This window comes from Cnephaeus nilssonii (genome assembly GCF_951640355.1).
Source record: "Cnephaeus nilssonii genome assembly, chromosome: 7".
NCBI classification, from domain to species: Eukaryota; Metazoa; Chordata; class Mammalia; order Chiroptera; family Vespertilionidae; genus Cnephaeus; species Cnephaeus nilssonii.
Genome location: NC_137078.1, coordinates 50,014,655 through 50,032,946, shown reverse-complemented (window position 1 = coordinate 50,032,946; position 18,292 = coordinate 50,014,655). Strand labels below are relative to the sequence as shown.

General features: G+C 40.0%; 1 protein-coding gene across 4 annotated transcripts; it reads left to right on the top strand.

The window, feature by feature from the left end:
• The first annotated feature begins 17 nt into the window (after positions 1-17).
• Positions 18-17,321, top strand: TYW3 (tRNA-yW synthesizing protein 3 homolog). 4 transcript variants are annotated; one of them, XM_079776624.1, is made up of 6 exons: positions 18-257; positions 1,538-1,618; positions 3,131-3,229; positions 3,433-3,504; positions 5,958-6,091; positions 16,429-17,321. In XM_079776624.1, the coding sequence occupies exons 1-6, from the start codon at positions 84-86 to the stop codon at positions 16,643-16,645; spliced, it is 777 nt and encodes a 258-aa protein (XP_079632750.1). In that variant the 5' UTR covers positions 18-83; the 3' UTR covers positions 16,646-17,321. The 4 variants fall into 4 exon arrangements, with proteins under 4 accessions (XP_079632750.1, XP_079632748.1, XP_079632749.1 ...); XM_079776622.1 differs by having other exon boundaries at positions 18-356; XM_079776623.1 differs by lacking the exon at positions 3,433-3,504 and having other exon boundaries at positions 18-356.
• Positions 17,322-18,292: the final 971 nt, after the last annotated feature.

The following is an 18,292-nucleotide window of genomic DNA, read 5'->3' as shown; positions in this document are numbered from 1 at the left end:
CCCGGCACCCATCGCTTCAATATGGCTGCCCCCAGGGAAAGCGGGGACCGCCGGGGAAGCGCACGCCCCAAATCCCTCCCCGCATGGATCGCAGCGCGGAGTTCAGGAGATGGAAGGCGCAGTGTCTGAGCAAAGCGGACCTCAGCCGGAAGGGCAGTGTGGACGAGGACGTGGCCGAGCTTGTGCAGCTCCTGAATGGGCGGGAACAGTTTTTCACCACCAGCTCCTGCGCTGGGCGCATCCTCCTCCTCGATGGGGTGAGCCTGCTGGGTGCCCTCCCGGTGGCAGTGGGAACGCCAGGAGCCCTGTGCCCACCCCGCGCGACGCCCCCGTGCAGCCTGTTTGCGTGTGTCCTGGTGGGTGGTCTCGGTTTCTTTATCGATGAAATTTAGAGGCTGAGTTAGACCAGGGCTTTTAAGACGTGGATGTGCCTGTGAGTCACCTGGAGATCTTTTGAGAGCCCACAGTCTGACTGTGTAGGTGTAGCGCGGGGCCTGATAGTCTGCCATGCTAACAAACCCCCAAATGACGCCGAAGCTGCTGGCCCGGGAGTGAGCTGGAGGTGCAAGGGCTGCGGAGTGTGTGGCTTGCTGAAATCTAAGGGAGCGTCAAGACTCCAGCCGGGCCCCGCTGGCGGCTACACCGAGGCCTACGGACCTGAGGGAGGTGGCCAGGCTTCCGGGGTTCACTGCCCCCTAGCGGCCGCTCCGTCATCACAGCTCCGAGGAAGCAGGATGCCTAGTGTGAGATGGGGGTGAAGCCCTCACGCTTGGCCTCGATACCGGGTAGCTTCTAACCCGGTTCTGGGGATTACTGGCTGTGTGACTTTAGGACAGTTATCTAAGCTCACCCTTCCCTGTGTCATGAAGGGAGGATAATAAAGAGCATCGGCTCCGTAGGGATTTTGTGCAGAGCAGCGATTTTCAGCCACAGGCACACCGGTGTGCTGCAATAATTTTTAAAACATGCAAGGCCTGACTAGTCAGGGGTACTGACCTCTTTTCCCCTAGGTCAGTGGTTGGCAAACTCATTAGTCAGCAGAGCCAAATATCCACAGGACAACGACTGAAAATTTCTTTTGAGAGCCAGATTTTTTAAACTTCTTCTAACGCCACTTCTTCAAAATAGACTCGCCCAGGCCGTGGTATTTTGTGGAAGAGCCACACTCAAGGGGCCAAAGAGCCGCGAGCCGCAGTTTGCCGACCACGGCCTTAGGTTGCTAAATACAAAAGTGACAACAGCCAACACAACAATAGCCTTCGGTGTGAATGAATCAAAATTACACCTGGTTGTTGTTCTTTCAGATTGGTAAAAAATACAATTTTTTTCTGTGTGTGCTGCAGATTTTAGTAGTTTATGTGTGCCATGAGATGAAAAAGGTTGAAAATCGCTGGTGTAGAGAAAATGGGATAATTAATTTAAAAATCACCGCTTGGGATTATTAATTTAAGAAAGCCTACAATATGTTATGTATTCACTGTACTTACTATTTTTGTAAATGTATGATCACATTAAGTTATGTTATTTTTCATTTTAGAATATAAATGGCTTTGAGGTTCAGAAACAAAACTGTTGCTGGCTCCTAGTTACACACAAGCCTTGTGTAAAAGATGATGTGGTAAGTGTTTAGATGTAAATTTAAAGAAATCACACTTTTTAGTTCGCAGTCACTTTAAATACAGATGAAAAATAGAAAATTCAAGGTGATTTTTGTGCATAATTATAATGACTGAATATTATTCATAAAGCCTAAAGAGAATTCATTATGATGGCTTTTCTGAGTTGTGGGAGATAAAAGTAAAAATATGTATCCAAGCATTACTACGGCCGCTCAACACAATAAATCCTCTTGGAGATAGCAGAGAGTTCATGGACATCTGACAAATATTGGATCCAAAGGTTGAATTTCATTTCAGCTATTTTATGACTCAGTAACCTGGTACAAATCATGGAACGAAAAGGGTGGAAGGGTGCCAGGAATAAGTCATTAGCATTATGTATGTATTAGAGGCCCGGTGCATGGATTTGTGCACCGGTGGGGTCCCTTGGCCTGGCCTGTGCCCTCTTGCAATCCAGGACCCCTCGGGGGATGTTGGATAGCTGGTTTCTGCCCAGTCCCCGCAGGCCCGATCCAGACAGGAGGGAGCCCGATCCTGTGCGTTGAGCATCTGTCCCCTGGTGGTCAGTATGCGTTATAGTGACCTGTCATTCAGTCGCTTAGGCTTTTATATATATAAATTACCATTATACTGATATAAATAAATTATACGTTACCTGAATTGCTTCTTGAAAATCTTTGTATCATGCTGGATTATTTAGTTGCCTAAATTGAAATGTTTAGATGAGTTCATATAAGTTTGTATTAATCAAGCACGTACATTACTGGTTCAGGTGCTCAAATGTTGTCTTATGGGTACTCATTCAACCTCCATCTCCTTCCTTGGGTACTAATTCTTTGTGCATATTTGTCCTTATTCTCTTCTGCTACACATTATCTTTGTGTCAGGAAAGTTAGCTACTAGCAACCCCAGCAGAGAAAGACTTCAGAAGATTCATGTACCATTCCCAAAGGACTCCGAGCCATCCCCCGAGATCAGTTATTTTTGCCAATAGAATGGAATGCTATTCTTGATCAGACCTAGGCACTTGGTATCTCTGATATTATGATAGTGGGAGTGATGAGTGACAGGGCCATTATTAACAGTCCCGTGTGAAAGAGGGAGGATGGTGCGCAGGAATATTAGGCAAACAGAAATAATAATTGCCTTATATAAATTCTAGCTCAGACATAACAGTCCAACTTCTGTCTAACAAGTATTTAAACAGACCTTCTACTACAGTCTTTACATACCATGTTCCTTAATGAAAAAATCTGTTATGGATTAAATACAGTAATAGTTTACTTCTGTAAAACATGGTTGGAAAGAATGACACAGGAAGTATATGGGAGAATTAGAAATCAAGTCTTTTAAAAGAATAAGCAGATTAATAAGTTTTTGGAGAAAGGACCAGAAAAGCAGAGTGAAAAGTTATTTCGGGAACAGGATGCTGAAGGAATCTAAAGTCCCCGGGTTCAAAAGAAGAGGATCATATATTTGTGTCTGGTACTAACATTTTTTTATTTATTTAGATTGTAGCTCTGAAAAAAGCGAATGGTGATGCCATTTTGAAATTTGAACCTCTTATTCTTCATGTGCAGTGTCGAGAGTTGCAGGATGCACAGATTCTGGTAAAATTTTGTAATTATACTTGAATTTATTGGTATGTGGGTAGATTTAATCTTAAGCCTTGCAACTCCTACCAAAATTTAATGCAGTAGTTTAATCAAGTTTTTAATTATACGTTTGGGGTTATATATGTTTCTGCAGTTTGTAGAGTTTAACAATTTGATTAGTCAGGTTATCAGAATCTAATAAATTTATTGTCTTACAGCATTCAGTGGCGATAGATTCTGGTTTCAGGAACTCTGGCATAACAGTGGGAAAGAGAGGAAAGACTATGTTGGTAAGATACCTTTTGGCAAAAAGCAATTCTTTGAGCATGAAGTGATCCAGGTTATTGAAATAACTTAGACTTCTACTTAGATGCCTGCCTTTAGTATCTCCTGACTCAGATCTTCTTGCCATTCCCTTGGTCAGAAACCTTCAGTGACTTAATTATTCCTACAGGGCAAAGTCGATATTAGATGTACATTTGCGGTCTTACTTCATAGTACTGTATACTCCTCCACTTTTAACCTGATTCTCTTGCCCTCCTCGTCTTAAATAGCCCCAGTTTAATAAGCACCATGATATCATGGAAAGAATCACAGACAGGGGATCTAAAGTCCTCTGCACTAATACTGGCTGGCCCCTGGCTGTGCTATATGAACTTGGGTAAGCTCCCTTGGGGCCTGAATTTTCTCAGCCATACCAGGGGTCCAGCAAACTACTGCCTTAGGGCCAAGTCCAGCCCATAGGGGTGTCAGATCCCACTACACCAATTTGATTAATTACTGTCTAAGATTGCTTTTGTGTTACAGTGGTAAAATTGAGTAGTTATGCCAGATACTATATGGTCCACAAAGTTGTAAATGTTTACTATCTGTCCTTTCTCAGAAAAAGTTTGCTGATCCATGGACTGGATAATCTTTAAGGCGCCTTCTAAGCTCCACATCTTTTCTTAATCTTTTCCTGGCCAAGCTAGCCCCTGGTGATTTTTCCTTATTCTGATCTGCTGTAGTATTTACTGATTGTATTTATTGTTTGGCAGGACATGTATTATTTGCTGTTGAACTGGTTTCAGATTGTCCTCCATTCTAGCTGCCTAGACTTTCCTATTTTCTATCATGTTGTGAGTTTGGTCCCCGGTGGCGGGGGAGGGGGGAGCAGGCAATCCATGTGCATGCTCACATCAATATTTCTTTCTCCCTTTCTCTTCCTCTCTTTCTAAATATCAATATCTATCTATATCTCTATCTCTATATCTATATCTATCTATCTATCTATCTATCTATCTATCTATCTATCTATCATCTATCTATCTATATTAAATTTAGGGAAAAAAGAAGACCCCTCTATAGCATGACTAACTAGAAAAGCAAAGTCCATAGTACTGGTTTGTGTCCCCATCTCATTCCCTGCTTCATCTGGTGACCTAGCAAGAACAGCCATTCTTCTACCTTCCTCTCCTTTGTCTTTCATATTCAATTAGTTACAAGTCTTGTCATATCTGCCTCTTATTTCTCACACCTGAGTCCACCTCTCCAAGCCCTCTGTCATTGCCCCTACTTAAGCCCTCAGTGTTCCTCACCTGTCTTTACAGTGGGCTCCTGACTGGTCTTCCTGCTGTCCATCTTCTTTAGTCTTTCCAACCAGTAATTTCAGAATCCTCCCTTTTGAAAAAATGAGGGTCTCCAAATATTTTCCCTGATATTCAAGGCCTTACCCAAACTACTTTCCATCTGCCTTGTTTTTACTCTTCTGCTAGCATACTTACATTCCAGCCAAATAAAAAATGTATCATGCTCTGTCAAGTCTCCATAACTGCAGATAAGTTGTTCCTCCCCCATTTTACATGTGGTAAAATTGAACTTACCTTTAAAATCCCAACTCAAATGCCACCTTCCCATGAAACGGAGGCCTGTCTCATTTAGTTCTATCTCTTCCACATTTCTTTAATGGTTTGTTCGTGTGTGTGCTCAAGTGCACGTGGGCGGACATGTTTGTGTTTCTCCTGTCATAGCACCTATATCGTGTTACAATTTTTTGTTCACTTGTTTATGTCCTATTCTAAAGTGTAAGCTCTTAAAAGAACCATGTTATATTCATCCTGTATCTGCACATCTTACATAGGGCCTACATTGCAAATGCTCAGTAAAGTTTTATTGAATTAATTTTTATTCCTCATGATAGTTTTGGTTGTTGTTCTTAATCTGTATCCAGTGTTTGGATTTGCCTGTACCATGCTAACTATTTCATCAACAGGATTACTAAGGTTGGCCCTAAAGCATCGAGAAAGCAGCCACTTTGTGAGATAGAACGGGCATGGCTTATTCTTGTAACCACACTCTGCTCAGGCAGCACTAAGAGGCTCTTTCAAATCCAGTCCATTTTGATTTTCCCTTGAAGCTTCTGTTGAGATTTCATTTATTTCTTTTCTTTAAATAGTCTATTAAAGCTTTCTAAGCTTTAGTGAAATTGAAACTGTTAAAGTTATTGGATTCTTTGATAGCATCTGCTTCTCTGAAAAACAATGTATAGAATGACTTTCTTTAGAAATGACTTTACATGAAGGGAAAATCTATTTAATCTCCTGTGATCCAACTGTGATTAGCTAACTTATATCAAAGCACAAACCTAAATGCTGTAATGGAGCTAAACTATGTTTAAACACAACCCTAACTTGGAATTTTCTTTAGCTATCTTCAGTATCTCTAGCACATGAGTCATCATGTCTGAATTGCTTGTTCCTTGTAGGCTGTCCGGAGCACACATGGCTTAGAAGTTCCATTAAGCCATAAGGGAAAACTGATGGTGACAGAGGAATATATTGACTTCCTATTAGAGACAGCAAATCAAAAAATGGAGGAAAACAAGAAGAGAATTGAAAGGTACATTAATTAGATATTTTCATGTTATTTTTCTATGCGTAGATCATCTTTGAAAATATTAATATACACTGTCTTCAGTTTAGACTCCCAACTGCTTTTCTATTTATAGCCTTATCATGAATAATAAAAAGATTATTAAAGTAATAGATGAAAGTAGGCCAGACTGTAATGGGTACTAATCGGAAGCATAAGCTACATGGAGGAGAATGGGACGACTGACTGCCAACAAAGGGCATAAAGGAGCGAAACATAATCACTCAGGTAGGAAAGCCCAGTAGCCATGGGGTCCATAACTGATCAAGTTAAAGGCAACCACGGAAGAGGTGCACCCTACCCCTTGGTGGGATCCCCTGGAGATGACCTAACCCAAAATCTCCTTTTTGGGAGATTATAGACTGGTTAATTTTTAGCCTGATAAATATTTTATACCTCTGGTGAGTTTACTACCCATCTCTTATCATGGATTAGATCTAGCTTTGCTATAATTGTCCTAGTAGTAAGGATTATGGCTATTAGAGTTCACACATCTTTATACTTCCCCTGTTCTTAAATTTCACTCAGGATGAATAAAATTTTTGCAGTGCTTTCTTTTTTCAACTTTTTTCTAAGAATAGATAGTTTTTTATATACAGAAGTGACTATTATATTGCCTTTCTTATATAAGGACTAGAGGCCTGGTACATGAAATTCATGTACTGGGGGTGGTGGTCCCTCAGCCCAGCCTGTGCCCTCTCACAGTCCGGGAGCCCTCAGGGAATGTCTGACTGATGGCTTAGGCCCGCTTCTGACTGGGCAACTCTCCCCCTGTGGGAGCACACTGACCACCAGGGGGCAGCTCTGGCATTGAGTGTCTGCCCCTTGGTGGTCAGTGGGCGTCATAGCGACTGGTTGTTCCGCAGGTCAATCAATTTGCAAATTAGCCTTTTATTATCTATATATACAAAACCCTACTATGCAAATAGACTGAATGGCAGAACAACCGAACAACCAGTCGCTATGACGTGCTGACCACCAGGGAGCACGTGGACCATGGCGGGCATTGGCAGCAAGCAGCAGAGCGTGGAACATGGCGGGTGTCAGCCACGGCGTGATGGTAGAGCAGGTGAGTGGGGTGCCAGACCAAGGCGGGGTGCCGGTTGCTGTCATCTGGGCGAGCCTTTGGTGGTTACTGAAAATTCTTTGCTCCCGCGCACCGCAGTCCCACCTGGCGTTTGCACCTGCTGCCTGCGCCGGCCCCACTTATGCCCATTGCCAGCACCGGAGCTGCCGCTCGCACCCGCTGCCAGCGCCCAATGCCGGCCCTGATCACTTGGCGCCATCAGTGGGTGGCTGCCTGCCCCGATTGCCCCTCAGGGCTTCTCTACCTCCCCCTGCTCCTGAGGGGCGATCAGGGCCAGCAACCACCTCTCACACCTGCTGCCAACGACAGCACCACTCGCACCCACTGCCGGCACCAGCCCCACTCTCACCAGCAGCTGGTGCCTGGCACTGGTCCTGATCACTCGGCGCCGTCAGTGTGTGTGAGTGACAGCTGCCTCGGCGCCGTCAGTGGTTGCAAGTGATGGCTGCCAGCCCTGATCACTCCTAAGGGATTCTCCACCTCCCCCTGCTACTGAGGGGCGATCGGAGCCGGCAGCCGCCGCTCGCACCCGCTGCTGGTGCCAGCGCCATCAGCGAGTGGGAGTGGGGCTGCCAGCAGACGGGACTGGGGGCCACGGCAGGAGGGGCCAGGCGGGGGCACGGAGGATGGGCCAAGACCCGCCCCTGTGCCCACCTCAGCCTCGCGGCCCACAAGGTGCATGATTTCATGCACTGGGCCCCTAGTATAGGATAATGCTACTGACCTACCATCAACAAGATGTGCATCTCTGAGTTACTCAAGTGGTGTTGGCCGATTTGATACCATTTATAATTTCCTTTTTTCCTTCTCTCCACCCCCGTGGCTACCTCTTAATCAGTCAATCTCTACCCAAGTAACTTTTGAATCATTATCTCTCCCCATCTGCCACTTCCTTCATTCAAGACCATTGCAATATTCGCTTGTCTCATTGTAGAATGCTTCTAAGTGATTCTCTGTATCACTGTCAGAATCCTGTCTATAAAATACAAAGCAATCCTATTGCTTAATTTGCCTGCTTAAAATTTTTTTTTAATACCTAGAATTTTTTTTTGAAGCAGCTAAGGCCGCAAGTGCTGATGGCAGCAGTCTCATGGTGGAAAGAGGTAGATCTTTTCTCTGGAGCTAGAACTGAGTTCAGATCCAGATTCTACCACAGCTTACTCAGCTCCCTTGGCTTTGTTTTTCTTATTTCTAACTAGGGGGAAATACCTTAAAGAACAATTTTAGTATATATTCAATATACTATTGAATTCATATACAGTAATGATTAGTCCTGGCTCTGTCGTGTCATGGATTCTCAGGATCCAATAGCCCTTTTTATTCAGTGACACATAAAGAGAGTAAACCAATAATCACATCAGTATCACCATCCAGGCTTTCTCAACCAGGGTTCCTTATTTGAACAACAGGATTCACAAAATTATTCAAGGGACTATTTCTCAGTTCTCCCAATAACGGTACTTGTCCCATTCTTGATACATTGGAGAGAGATTAATTATTATATACAGTGGATGTCTTAAAGCATTAAGCTTAATTTTCTAGAAGAACTGTGGCTAAAAAAAGGCTAGAGGTTACCTGGCCACAAAATGCTTTGAACAAACATTCTAAATAAAGTAATAATTTCAAATAAGCAACTGAAGATCACCCAGTCATCCCACCAGACTGTAGTGTTTGAACTCTACGTAGGTACTTACTGGCACCATTCCAAAAACTTACCACATCCATTCTATCCATTCTGGTGAAGTTGTTGCTAAAGCATAGGAAGTAGAAAATCAGTTTTTCTGTTTCCTTACTTGAATTTCAACAAGATTATAAATATAACCCAAGATCAAGTAACTATACACCTGGTGAAGTTAATTGAGCCATGTTCACCAGCTATAAAATCAAATTATGCTTTAAATCCATTGACTCAAAGATATGTTTTGAGATTATAGTGTGCATGCTGCTATCAAGAGAGCCATGCTCATCACGTAAAATCAGTGAAAAATTAAAGAAGGGTAAAAAGTGTCTTAAGACACTGATTAGAAGATTACATGTGAATTCAGAAAGGCTGTACAAATTAGGAAGCTCCTTTGGGAACAGCTGTACTTTCAACCAAATGCAGAGAAAAAGTTACTCTTCTGATGTTGAAAAGAGAAAAAAATAAATACTTTAGGTGATGAGTTCTGCAATCAGACATCGAGTTCTAAAATTGGTTTGTCATAGGACTAAAGTTTCACAATTAAAATAGCTATAATAAGAGAATTTTTAAAAGTCAAGATCCAAACAAGTAATATTTCATCAATAAGAAATTTTCTGCCAATGTGAAAAATCAAAGCCAAAGGCTAAAATATTTTTAATAGATAAAAGGTCTTGTTTGTGAAGACTAATTTCCAAGCCCCTTTTATTGGGAAAAGTAAGATAATTTTGTACATAATGATTTCTAGGTGAAAAATGTAAAGTTTGAAGATCTACTTACCAATTACCAGAGGAAGACTGTCTTTGATTCAGTTTATAAGAGATAGGACTGACGTGAGTCAGATGAAACCACCATTTGGCTATAAGTATAGTGAAAATAGCCATGTTCTTTTTACCAGCTATGTAATAAGAAAAATAAATGTTAAATAAAGTATAGAATAAAAAGGCTCAATATATTAGCATATAATGTGGTTGATAAAAATGAAGTAAATTGGAGAGAAAAGTAAATGAGTCTATTTCAGTGGTTGGGTGTTGTTTATTATTTTTAACGTTTTGTGGTTAAATATACATAACAAAATTTACCATATTAACCATTTTAAGTATATAGTTCAGTGCCATTGTTATGTAACCACCTATCACCACTATCTATCTCCAAAACCTTTACATCATCCCAAATTGAAACTCTGTACCTATCCTATATAATAAAAGCCTAATATGCTAAGTGTCCAACCGTTCATTCAACCAGTCACTATGATGCGCACTGACCACCAGGGGGAAGATGCTCTGACCAGTAGGTTAGCTTGCTTGCTGCTGGGGTCCACTGGATAGGGCCTGGGCGAGATGGGCCAGACACGCCCTGGAGCCCTCCCGTGGTCCCTCCCCGGCTCCAATTGTGTACCGCTGGGGTCCCTCGGCCTGGCCTGCGCCCTCTCACAATCCGGGACCCCTCGGGGGATGTCAGAGAGTCGGTGTCGGCTGACCCAATCCCCGTAGGCCAGGCCAAGGGACCCCACCGGTGCACCAATCCATGCACCAGGCCTCTAGTTAAACAATAATTCCCCATTCTCCAAGCTCCCAGCCCCTATTAATCACTATTCTATTTTTACTCTCTGATTTTTAAATACTTCATATAGGTGGAATTAAACATTTTTTTCCTTTTGTGTCTGACTTATTTCACTTAGCAAAATGTCTTCAAGGTTCATCCATGTTGTAGCATATGTCAGAATTGCGTTTCTTTTTAAGGCTGAATAATACTCCATTGTATTTATATACCATATTTTGTTTATTGATTCATCTGTCTATGGACATTTAGATTTTTCTTTTTCCTATTCACTATTGTGAATAATACTGCTATGAACATGGGTGTATAAATATCTGTTTGAGTCCCTGTTCTTGAATCTTTTGGTATATACCCAGAAGTGGAATTCTGGATCAAATGGTAATTTTACATTTAATTTTTGTTTAAGAACCACCATACTGTTTCCCACAGGAACTGTACCATTTTATATTCCCACCAGCAATGAGCAAGGTTTCCCTTTTCTCAACATCCTTACCAACAATGTTGTCTTTTTTATGTGTGTGTTGTTTTGTGTGTGTGTGTTTGTGTTTAATAATGACCATTCTGACGGGTGAGTTGATATCTCATTTTGGTTTTGATTTGTATTTTTCTGGTGACTAGTGATATTGAGCTTTTTTTCATATACCAGTTGATAAGAATTTCTGTTATATTCTTTCTTTTCTGAGTCCCTTCCTTCTTTGCTTCCTTCTGGATTTTTCTTACTATTCTCCCTATTGGTAAAATATTGTTGTACTCTAGGCTTCTCTCCCTTGGCCCATAGCTTCAGCTACTTCCCCGTATACTGATGGGTCTTCCAAATCTTCCCCAAGTCATAGGCCCATATGCCCAATAATCTTTTGAAGATATGTAACTAAAATATCCTATCAGTCTTTCCTTAATACCTTTCTTAGCCTAGTCTCAACCCCAAAGCGATTTCTTTGGTTCAGATTAATATTTTCATTTACCAGTATCATTACAGTTTATGCCTCAGTGGAAAACAGAAATATGAATCATATCGACTTGCAATTATTTAATTACATGTATGTCTTCTTTTTCCACTACATTAGATAGGACTGACTTCTCTCCCACAACCAATTGCACACGCATGCACACACATGCACACGCACAAAATATCTCTCTATATCTTATCCTAAAACCTTACATAGTGCCTGGCTCATGGTAGAAACTCAATAAGTATTTATAGAATTAATTATAATCAATAAAGGAATTTAAAAGTTAACATATATAGAGTTCCCCAAAAGCAAGGACAGATTCATAAGAATAATGGTTAATAAATGTTTGCTCAATTTAGTTAAGTGACTTTTTCCATCCGTGTTCTACTTTTAAGGCTTCAAAGCCTTAGGATGATCATTCTGGAACACATGAAAAGTGGCTGGGACATGGGGTGAGCAGGCTCTGGCTACATGGTCCAGGTAAAAGGAACAGGACTGAATGGGCATGATACTGCAGAATACCAACCAAAACAGATTAGAAATGGCAGAAGAGGAGTCAGAATAGCAGATGTCTTAGACTCCTCAGAGTTGCTAGTCTTTTTTTTTTTTTTAATTTTTAAAAAAATTTTATTTCAGAGAGGAATGGAAAGGGAGAGAGAGAAAAAAACATCAATGATGAGACAGAATCATTGATCGGCTGCCTCCTGCACACCCCACACTGGGGATCGAGCCCGCAACCCAGGCATGTGCCCTTGACCGGAATCGAACCTGGTACCTCAGGCCATCGCTCTGTCCACTGAGCCAAACCAGCTAGGGCACTAGTCTTATTTTTAAAAGTGGAACTAAAGCAGGTAAATAAACAACTTGTACATTTCCCTGTATACTTAAGATCAAAAAGGTAAATAATGTAAAGTGAAAAAATTTATATTTTCTATTCTGATAATTTTCCCTCAATATCCCCTCCCCTCCTATTTTCCTCCCATAATTCCACTCCTGTCACCTAGCCAGCTTTGCATACGCCCTTGCAACTCGGACCAGGCATTGGGTTTTTCCCAAAGAGCTTTTCATGATCTCACTTGGAGCAAAGTGCCCCCAGTGTGCTCCCACTTTGATTTATCTTTCTCCTGGGGTGTTGAACGTGTCCTGACAGCTCTGCAGCTCCCGTTAGACCCTGAGCTCCTTACCTCTGTTTCCAGCACCTGAGACAGGCCTCTGCATACATGTTTTTAAATAAAAATGCTAGAGCTTAGTTAAAATCTAAATGCATAATATGTGAAAATAGCCTTCTTTGTTATTTATGAATAATGGAAGCCTAAAAGGGTATGAAATTGTGCCTAGATTGTATTATTTTTTCCTTCCTATTTCAGAAGTCAAAGAAATATCAGCTTTTTATTGCAAGTGGTCCTGTAATTGATCTGAAAGACAAGGATTCATTTTCACAGCGTTGGCCTGAAAAGTTCTCTAATGAAGAGAACTGAGTACAAGTTGCCCTACGGCATGATAATCTTAACTGCAGAGGTAGAAAAACAGGACAATTTGATTTTCTTTTGAGGGGAGAAAAGAAACAGTTGCCTGAGTATACATTTCTTTTTACACTCCAAGCTCTTTCGGTTGCCTGTGAGAGCTGAGGAAATTACACTTTGAGAATTGAACTTTAGAATGCTGTGTAGAGGGTCATAGAATGAGTGGAGAACATGCAATTGAAAAACAAATTTCTGACTTAATGTGTAAGATAGTTTCCCAAAAGACTTTTTGAAAGTTCCCTTAAAAAAGGAAAAGGAGAAAGTATTTGAAGTTTTTATTCTTGGCTTTTAGCACAAAAGTGTCTTTGTTCCATTTACCAGTTGTTTTGTGGTTCCTCAAGGATGTAGCTTTGAATTCTTAGGTTCCTTAGTGGAAGATTAAAGTAAGGCACTTGTTCCTCTTTAATTCCTTTTTTTTATGTGTGATAGACAAGATATGTTACACAAGCCGTTAATTCTCTGTGCTCGTAAAAGAGCAATTTAATCTTATCTGTAATTTTCTAGGAATAGAATATAATCAATAAAAAACAACAACAAAAAATGTGGTTACCTGAGTAACGTACATGGTTGGGTGGAGAATGATAGAAGATGAAGTTGCATATCATGGATAGCCTTTTATGATCAGCAAGGATGATTCTCACCATTTTGTGGCATGCTTGGATTGATGTTTTAGATTAAATGAGTCATTCTGTTGGGTCATTATATTAAGCCATTCTAAATAGGCAGTTTGGAAGATGAGACGAAAACCAGTCATTGAAGTCACCCAGGATGATGGTCAGACCTAGAGAGAGATCAAACCAAGTGTAGAAGTTTTCATAAACATAAGGGACTGGACAGAATTTTGGTAGATGACATAAGGGGCAGATGCAGGAGTTTAGTCTGGCTAAGTTTTGGTGAGCCATTTGAATTCTGACCTTGTCTCAACTCTGTGGTAGGTGGGATGTGAAAGAATCAGCAGTCTCCACTTGAGAGGAATGCAGGGCAAATGGTGTTTTTGTGGGAGAGCCAAATTTCAGTTCAGTAAGGATGTACAGGATGCATTTAATGAAGAGGTTACCATGGAACAGAGTCTACAGAATTGTACGTCAGTTAATATTTTTCAAAGCCTTTTGCTTGTACCTCTTACTGTACAGTTTTTCCTTTTATTGTACCATCACCATTGAGATTGATTTACTCATTGAAGTAATATTTATTAACACCTATTATGCCAGGCTTAGTGCTAGATATTAAAGTGTAGAGTGGTGAGTATGTTAAGTTCTTGAAATATGGACAGGATGTGCAGCAATCATGTTAGGTATGAATTAGAATCGTGTGGAGTATTTGGGAATAGATGAATATCTTAGTTTTTTTTAGGGAAGTTTTAGAGCCTTTGCAAGTAGAACTAAGCCTGTTCTTTGAATTAAAGAGAGAAGAAAATTGGTCCAAATAGCAATCTATTCTGTAGATGTCAAAAACTTCCTGTCATAGTCTCCCATTATAATAGGACACATAAGCATGACAAGATCCCTACAGTGGATTTCTCGTTTTCGATGAGAGAACAAGGGAGTTCTCAACCTCCCAGGCATTCTAATTTGGGACCTAGACTAATAATCTTTTAATAGTGACCTTTTTTGCTCAGTAGTTAGTTATTCACTTATTTGGCATATTTTTGCCAAGTGTGTCAGCATTGTATTGTATGCTAAGAATATAACAGGAAACAAGATAGATTGGGGGGGAGGGTCCTTGGTCTCATGGAGTTTATAGTCATTATAGAGAACTTATTCTGTGCCAGGCACTTACATGTATCCTCTATAACTTCTGAGAACGCTTCTAGATACAGGATAACGTCCAATTTTATAAATGAAGAAATCAGGACCAGGGAGGTTGGAATTAGCCAGCCTCAGCATTCCCAGGACAAGCTGGTGTGAAGCACATGCAGCACACCTGCCACCTCAATGCCTCCCACATATGCTGAAGGCCATTGCCTGCGTCTTGTCAGGTGTTAATGTGGGAGCAGAAAAAAAACAAAGCCCAATTTTCAGGGAGAAAACAGTACAGCGGATCACAAAATTAACACTAAAACGCCAGTAGAAAAATGAGTAAAGGAAAAGAACAATTCACATTTAAAAAAATAATTCAAATAGCTAATGCAAAACATTCAATTTCAGTTGCCAACAAATAAATGAGAATTGAAATAATGAGCCCTAGCCAGTTTGGCTCAGTGTCAGCCTGCAGACTGATGGGTCCTGGGTTCGATTCCAGTCAAGAGCACATACCCGGATTGTGGGCTCGATCCCCAGTGTAGGGTGTGCAGGAGGCAGCTGATCAATGATTCTCTCTCATCATTGATGTTTCTATCTCTCTCCCTCTCTCTTCCTCTCTGAAATCGATAAAAATATATTAAAAAAAATAAATAATGAGATACTGTTATCACGTATTCAAGTAAAGCATGTATTTTTATGGTAATACTCTGTATATGAGTGACGTGGTCTCTCAGGTATTGATATTAGAAGCATACTAAATATCCATTCTAGAAAATAGTATTTTTCAAGAATCTTAAAATGTTTATACCTTTAACTATGTAGTTACATTTCTAGGTGTCTGTCTTCAAGAAAGAGCTAGAAATTCAGAGCATATTATTTTCAAACATGTTTGTCACATTGTTGTTTACATTAGGGAAAATTTGAAAATAAATTATACAACCAAGGTTGTTGACATAATGTTATACTATCATTAAAAAGCATTTTTTTGTAGCTCATTTAGTTGATATAGAAAATGTTTTCAAGAAACATTAAATTTAAAAAAAAACAGTGTAAAACTATATGTAATACCACAATTATGTAAAAGACGATAGGTATATGTGTACATGTATAAATATATTAATTCAGAATACATTAATAAACTAAAAAGAATAAAAATATTAAGAATGGCTATCTGTATTTGTAACTGTACATTATTTCCAAATTCTCTAAAATGAGCTTCTATTACATTTATGATTTTTTTATAAAGAAAAATATTTTTTTTACCTTTTTTGTTTGACATGTATCTGGAATAGAACTTGAGGTAGAATAGAAATTGTCAAGTGATTCCAGCCCTACCTCATTTAGCTCAGTGGATAGAGCATTGGCCTGTGGACTTAAGGGTCCCAGGTTCAATTCCTGTCAAGGGCACATGCCCAGGTTGCAGGATCAATCCCCAGTAGGGGGCATGCAGGAGGCAACCGATCAATGTTTCTCTTTCATCATTGATGTTTCACCTCTCTCCCTCTCCCTTCCTCTCTGAAATCAATAAAAATATATTTTTTTAAAAAAAAGAAGTGATTCCAACTCAATTTTCATGACTGTTCTTAGTAGAAAACACATTCCGTTCCCTAATTAAACAATAATAAAAGCAAAAATTATGTTATTTTTTATTTGTTTTATATTAAGGTTAATATGAGGTCAAATTTGTATAATTTAAGTTCTAGATGTATTTCAGTTGTCCAGTTTTAAAACACTGATGTAACAGTAGTACTTATGTCTTTATAGGTTTTACAACTGCTTACAACATGCTTTGGAAAAAGAAAGCATTACTGACTTAAATCCCAAAGAGAAAATCATCAAGAAAAATAATTCATATTCTCGTAAGAAAAAAAGAAACCGAGAAAAAGCATGTGGCAAATGTGTTACTGAAGACAATGATAAAGAACTTGAAAATGACGATGATCCTGGAGTCAGTGTTACTATCTTCCCTGAAGATTACTGAGATTTGGTTCTACAGTGTTTTTGGTAGAATAATGTTTTCTAATAATTATTACAAAGCTGCTCTTTATAAGAGTATTTTAGTTTATTGAGTGTATCAGACATTCAGAAAAGCAAGATTTAATTTTTCTCTATATTTTAGAGACACCCATCTTATAAACATAGATGCCTTTTTAAAATAGCTGTGTATAATATTTGCTCATTAAGTACTCTTAAATTACAGAAATTCATTACAAAAATAAAATTATGATTATCAATAAATCTCTTCTTTTAAGTTTTAATTTCTACTTCTGCAAAACAACTATCATATTCTTTCAAGAGAACCTGAACATTAGGAATATTTGAATAAAAATTATAACAAAATTTAACTTATTTTTAACATTAATTGCACCTCAGAATCATCTGTAGATTATGAAAATATACAGAAAGGACCTGAGAATCTCCAGGGACAGTTAGCACATGTATTTTTTTTTTTATAGCTCTCAAGTGCTTTAATTGTCAACTACAGGCAAATAACCCTGTGCTGTGAGCATTCCCAGCTTTCTGTTCAAGCCATCTCACCCATTCCAACAGGCTTCACTTCTGAAACACTCCCAGCTCTCCTGCCCTGCCTGGACTCATGTCCAGGTAACTGCTGAGCCTCTTCGGTAGAGCTGTTACTTGATGGAAGTTTTTGTTCCTTTCCTGGTTCTTTGGCTAGAGAGAGTAGGCTTTTATTGACTTTTCCTTCTTTTTTTCTGAGCCCATTGGCATTTCTGGTTGCCGGCTTTTCCAGTGTTGGGGATATGCAAGGCAAAAGGAAAACCCAGTGAACTCTGTGTTGCTTTTCGGGTCCTGTGATCTCTAGCTGGACTTCCTTCCTCTCCAGCTTTTAGAGTCATCTTCTTTATAAAATGTTGAGTTTTTAGTGCCACTTAGTGGAAGGAACAGGAAAAAGTATGTATACGCCATCTTCCCAGAATCAGAAGTCTATGTATTTTTAAATTACCGCTAATATCATGTCAGGTTATGGTTGAGGACACGAACCCAGCCACATAGCCACGGATTCCTTTATTCAGTGCTGCTCCCATCTCCCAGCTGGCATGCTTGGCTGCTCTGGCTTTAGGCTTCTGGAGCCTCCACCCTAAAACAGAAGGAAGTGCCTAGAAGTCTGTTTGCTATCCCCCTGCCCTGACACCCACCACCTCACAGCCAAGAAGGACAAACACAGAGCTGCACATGATGATTTCATTGACTAGATAGGGGATGACCCTGGACGTGCACTTGGCATCTGAGCTCAGAGCAGCATCGGGCTGAGGCTGGGACTTCACCCAAATCCTATTACATTTCTACTCGCTGATCCATTTTTCCTGGGAGCTCCTGATTAATCCATCACTTTCAATGGTGTCTTCTGGAAGAACATGACCTAGGACAGGTGTTGAGATTATGTTGGATATATTTTAAAAAGTGATGGCATACACTTATTTGAAAAAGTTGCTGTTTTAATATGCTAGAGATTACATTTTTGGTATTTAGACTTAACGCTGTAAACATGATGCAAATTTATGATGTTAAGCACATGATTTTAAAAATTCTTTTTGGGCAGTATCTATTGAGGATCACTTTTATAATTCATCCTATATAATAAAAGCCTAATATGCTAAGTGTCTGG

Excerpts from the sequence above, each read along its gene's own strand:
- TYW3 (XM_079776622.1), top strand. The coding sequence starts at position 84 with ATGGATCGCAGCGCGGAGTTCAGGAGATGGAAGGCGCAGTGTCTGAGC. Across the intron at positions 1,619-3,130 it reads CTTGTGTAAAAGATGATGTG|ATTGTAGCTCTGAAAAAAGC; the intron begins GTAAGTGTTTAG and ends TTATTTATTTAG. Across the intron at positions 3,230-3,432 it reads TGCAGGATGCACAGATTCTG|CATTCAGTGGCGATAGATTC; the intron begins GTAAAATTTTGT and ends ATTGTCTTACAG.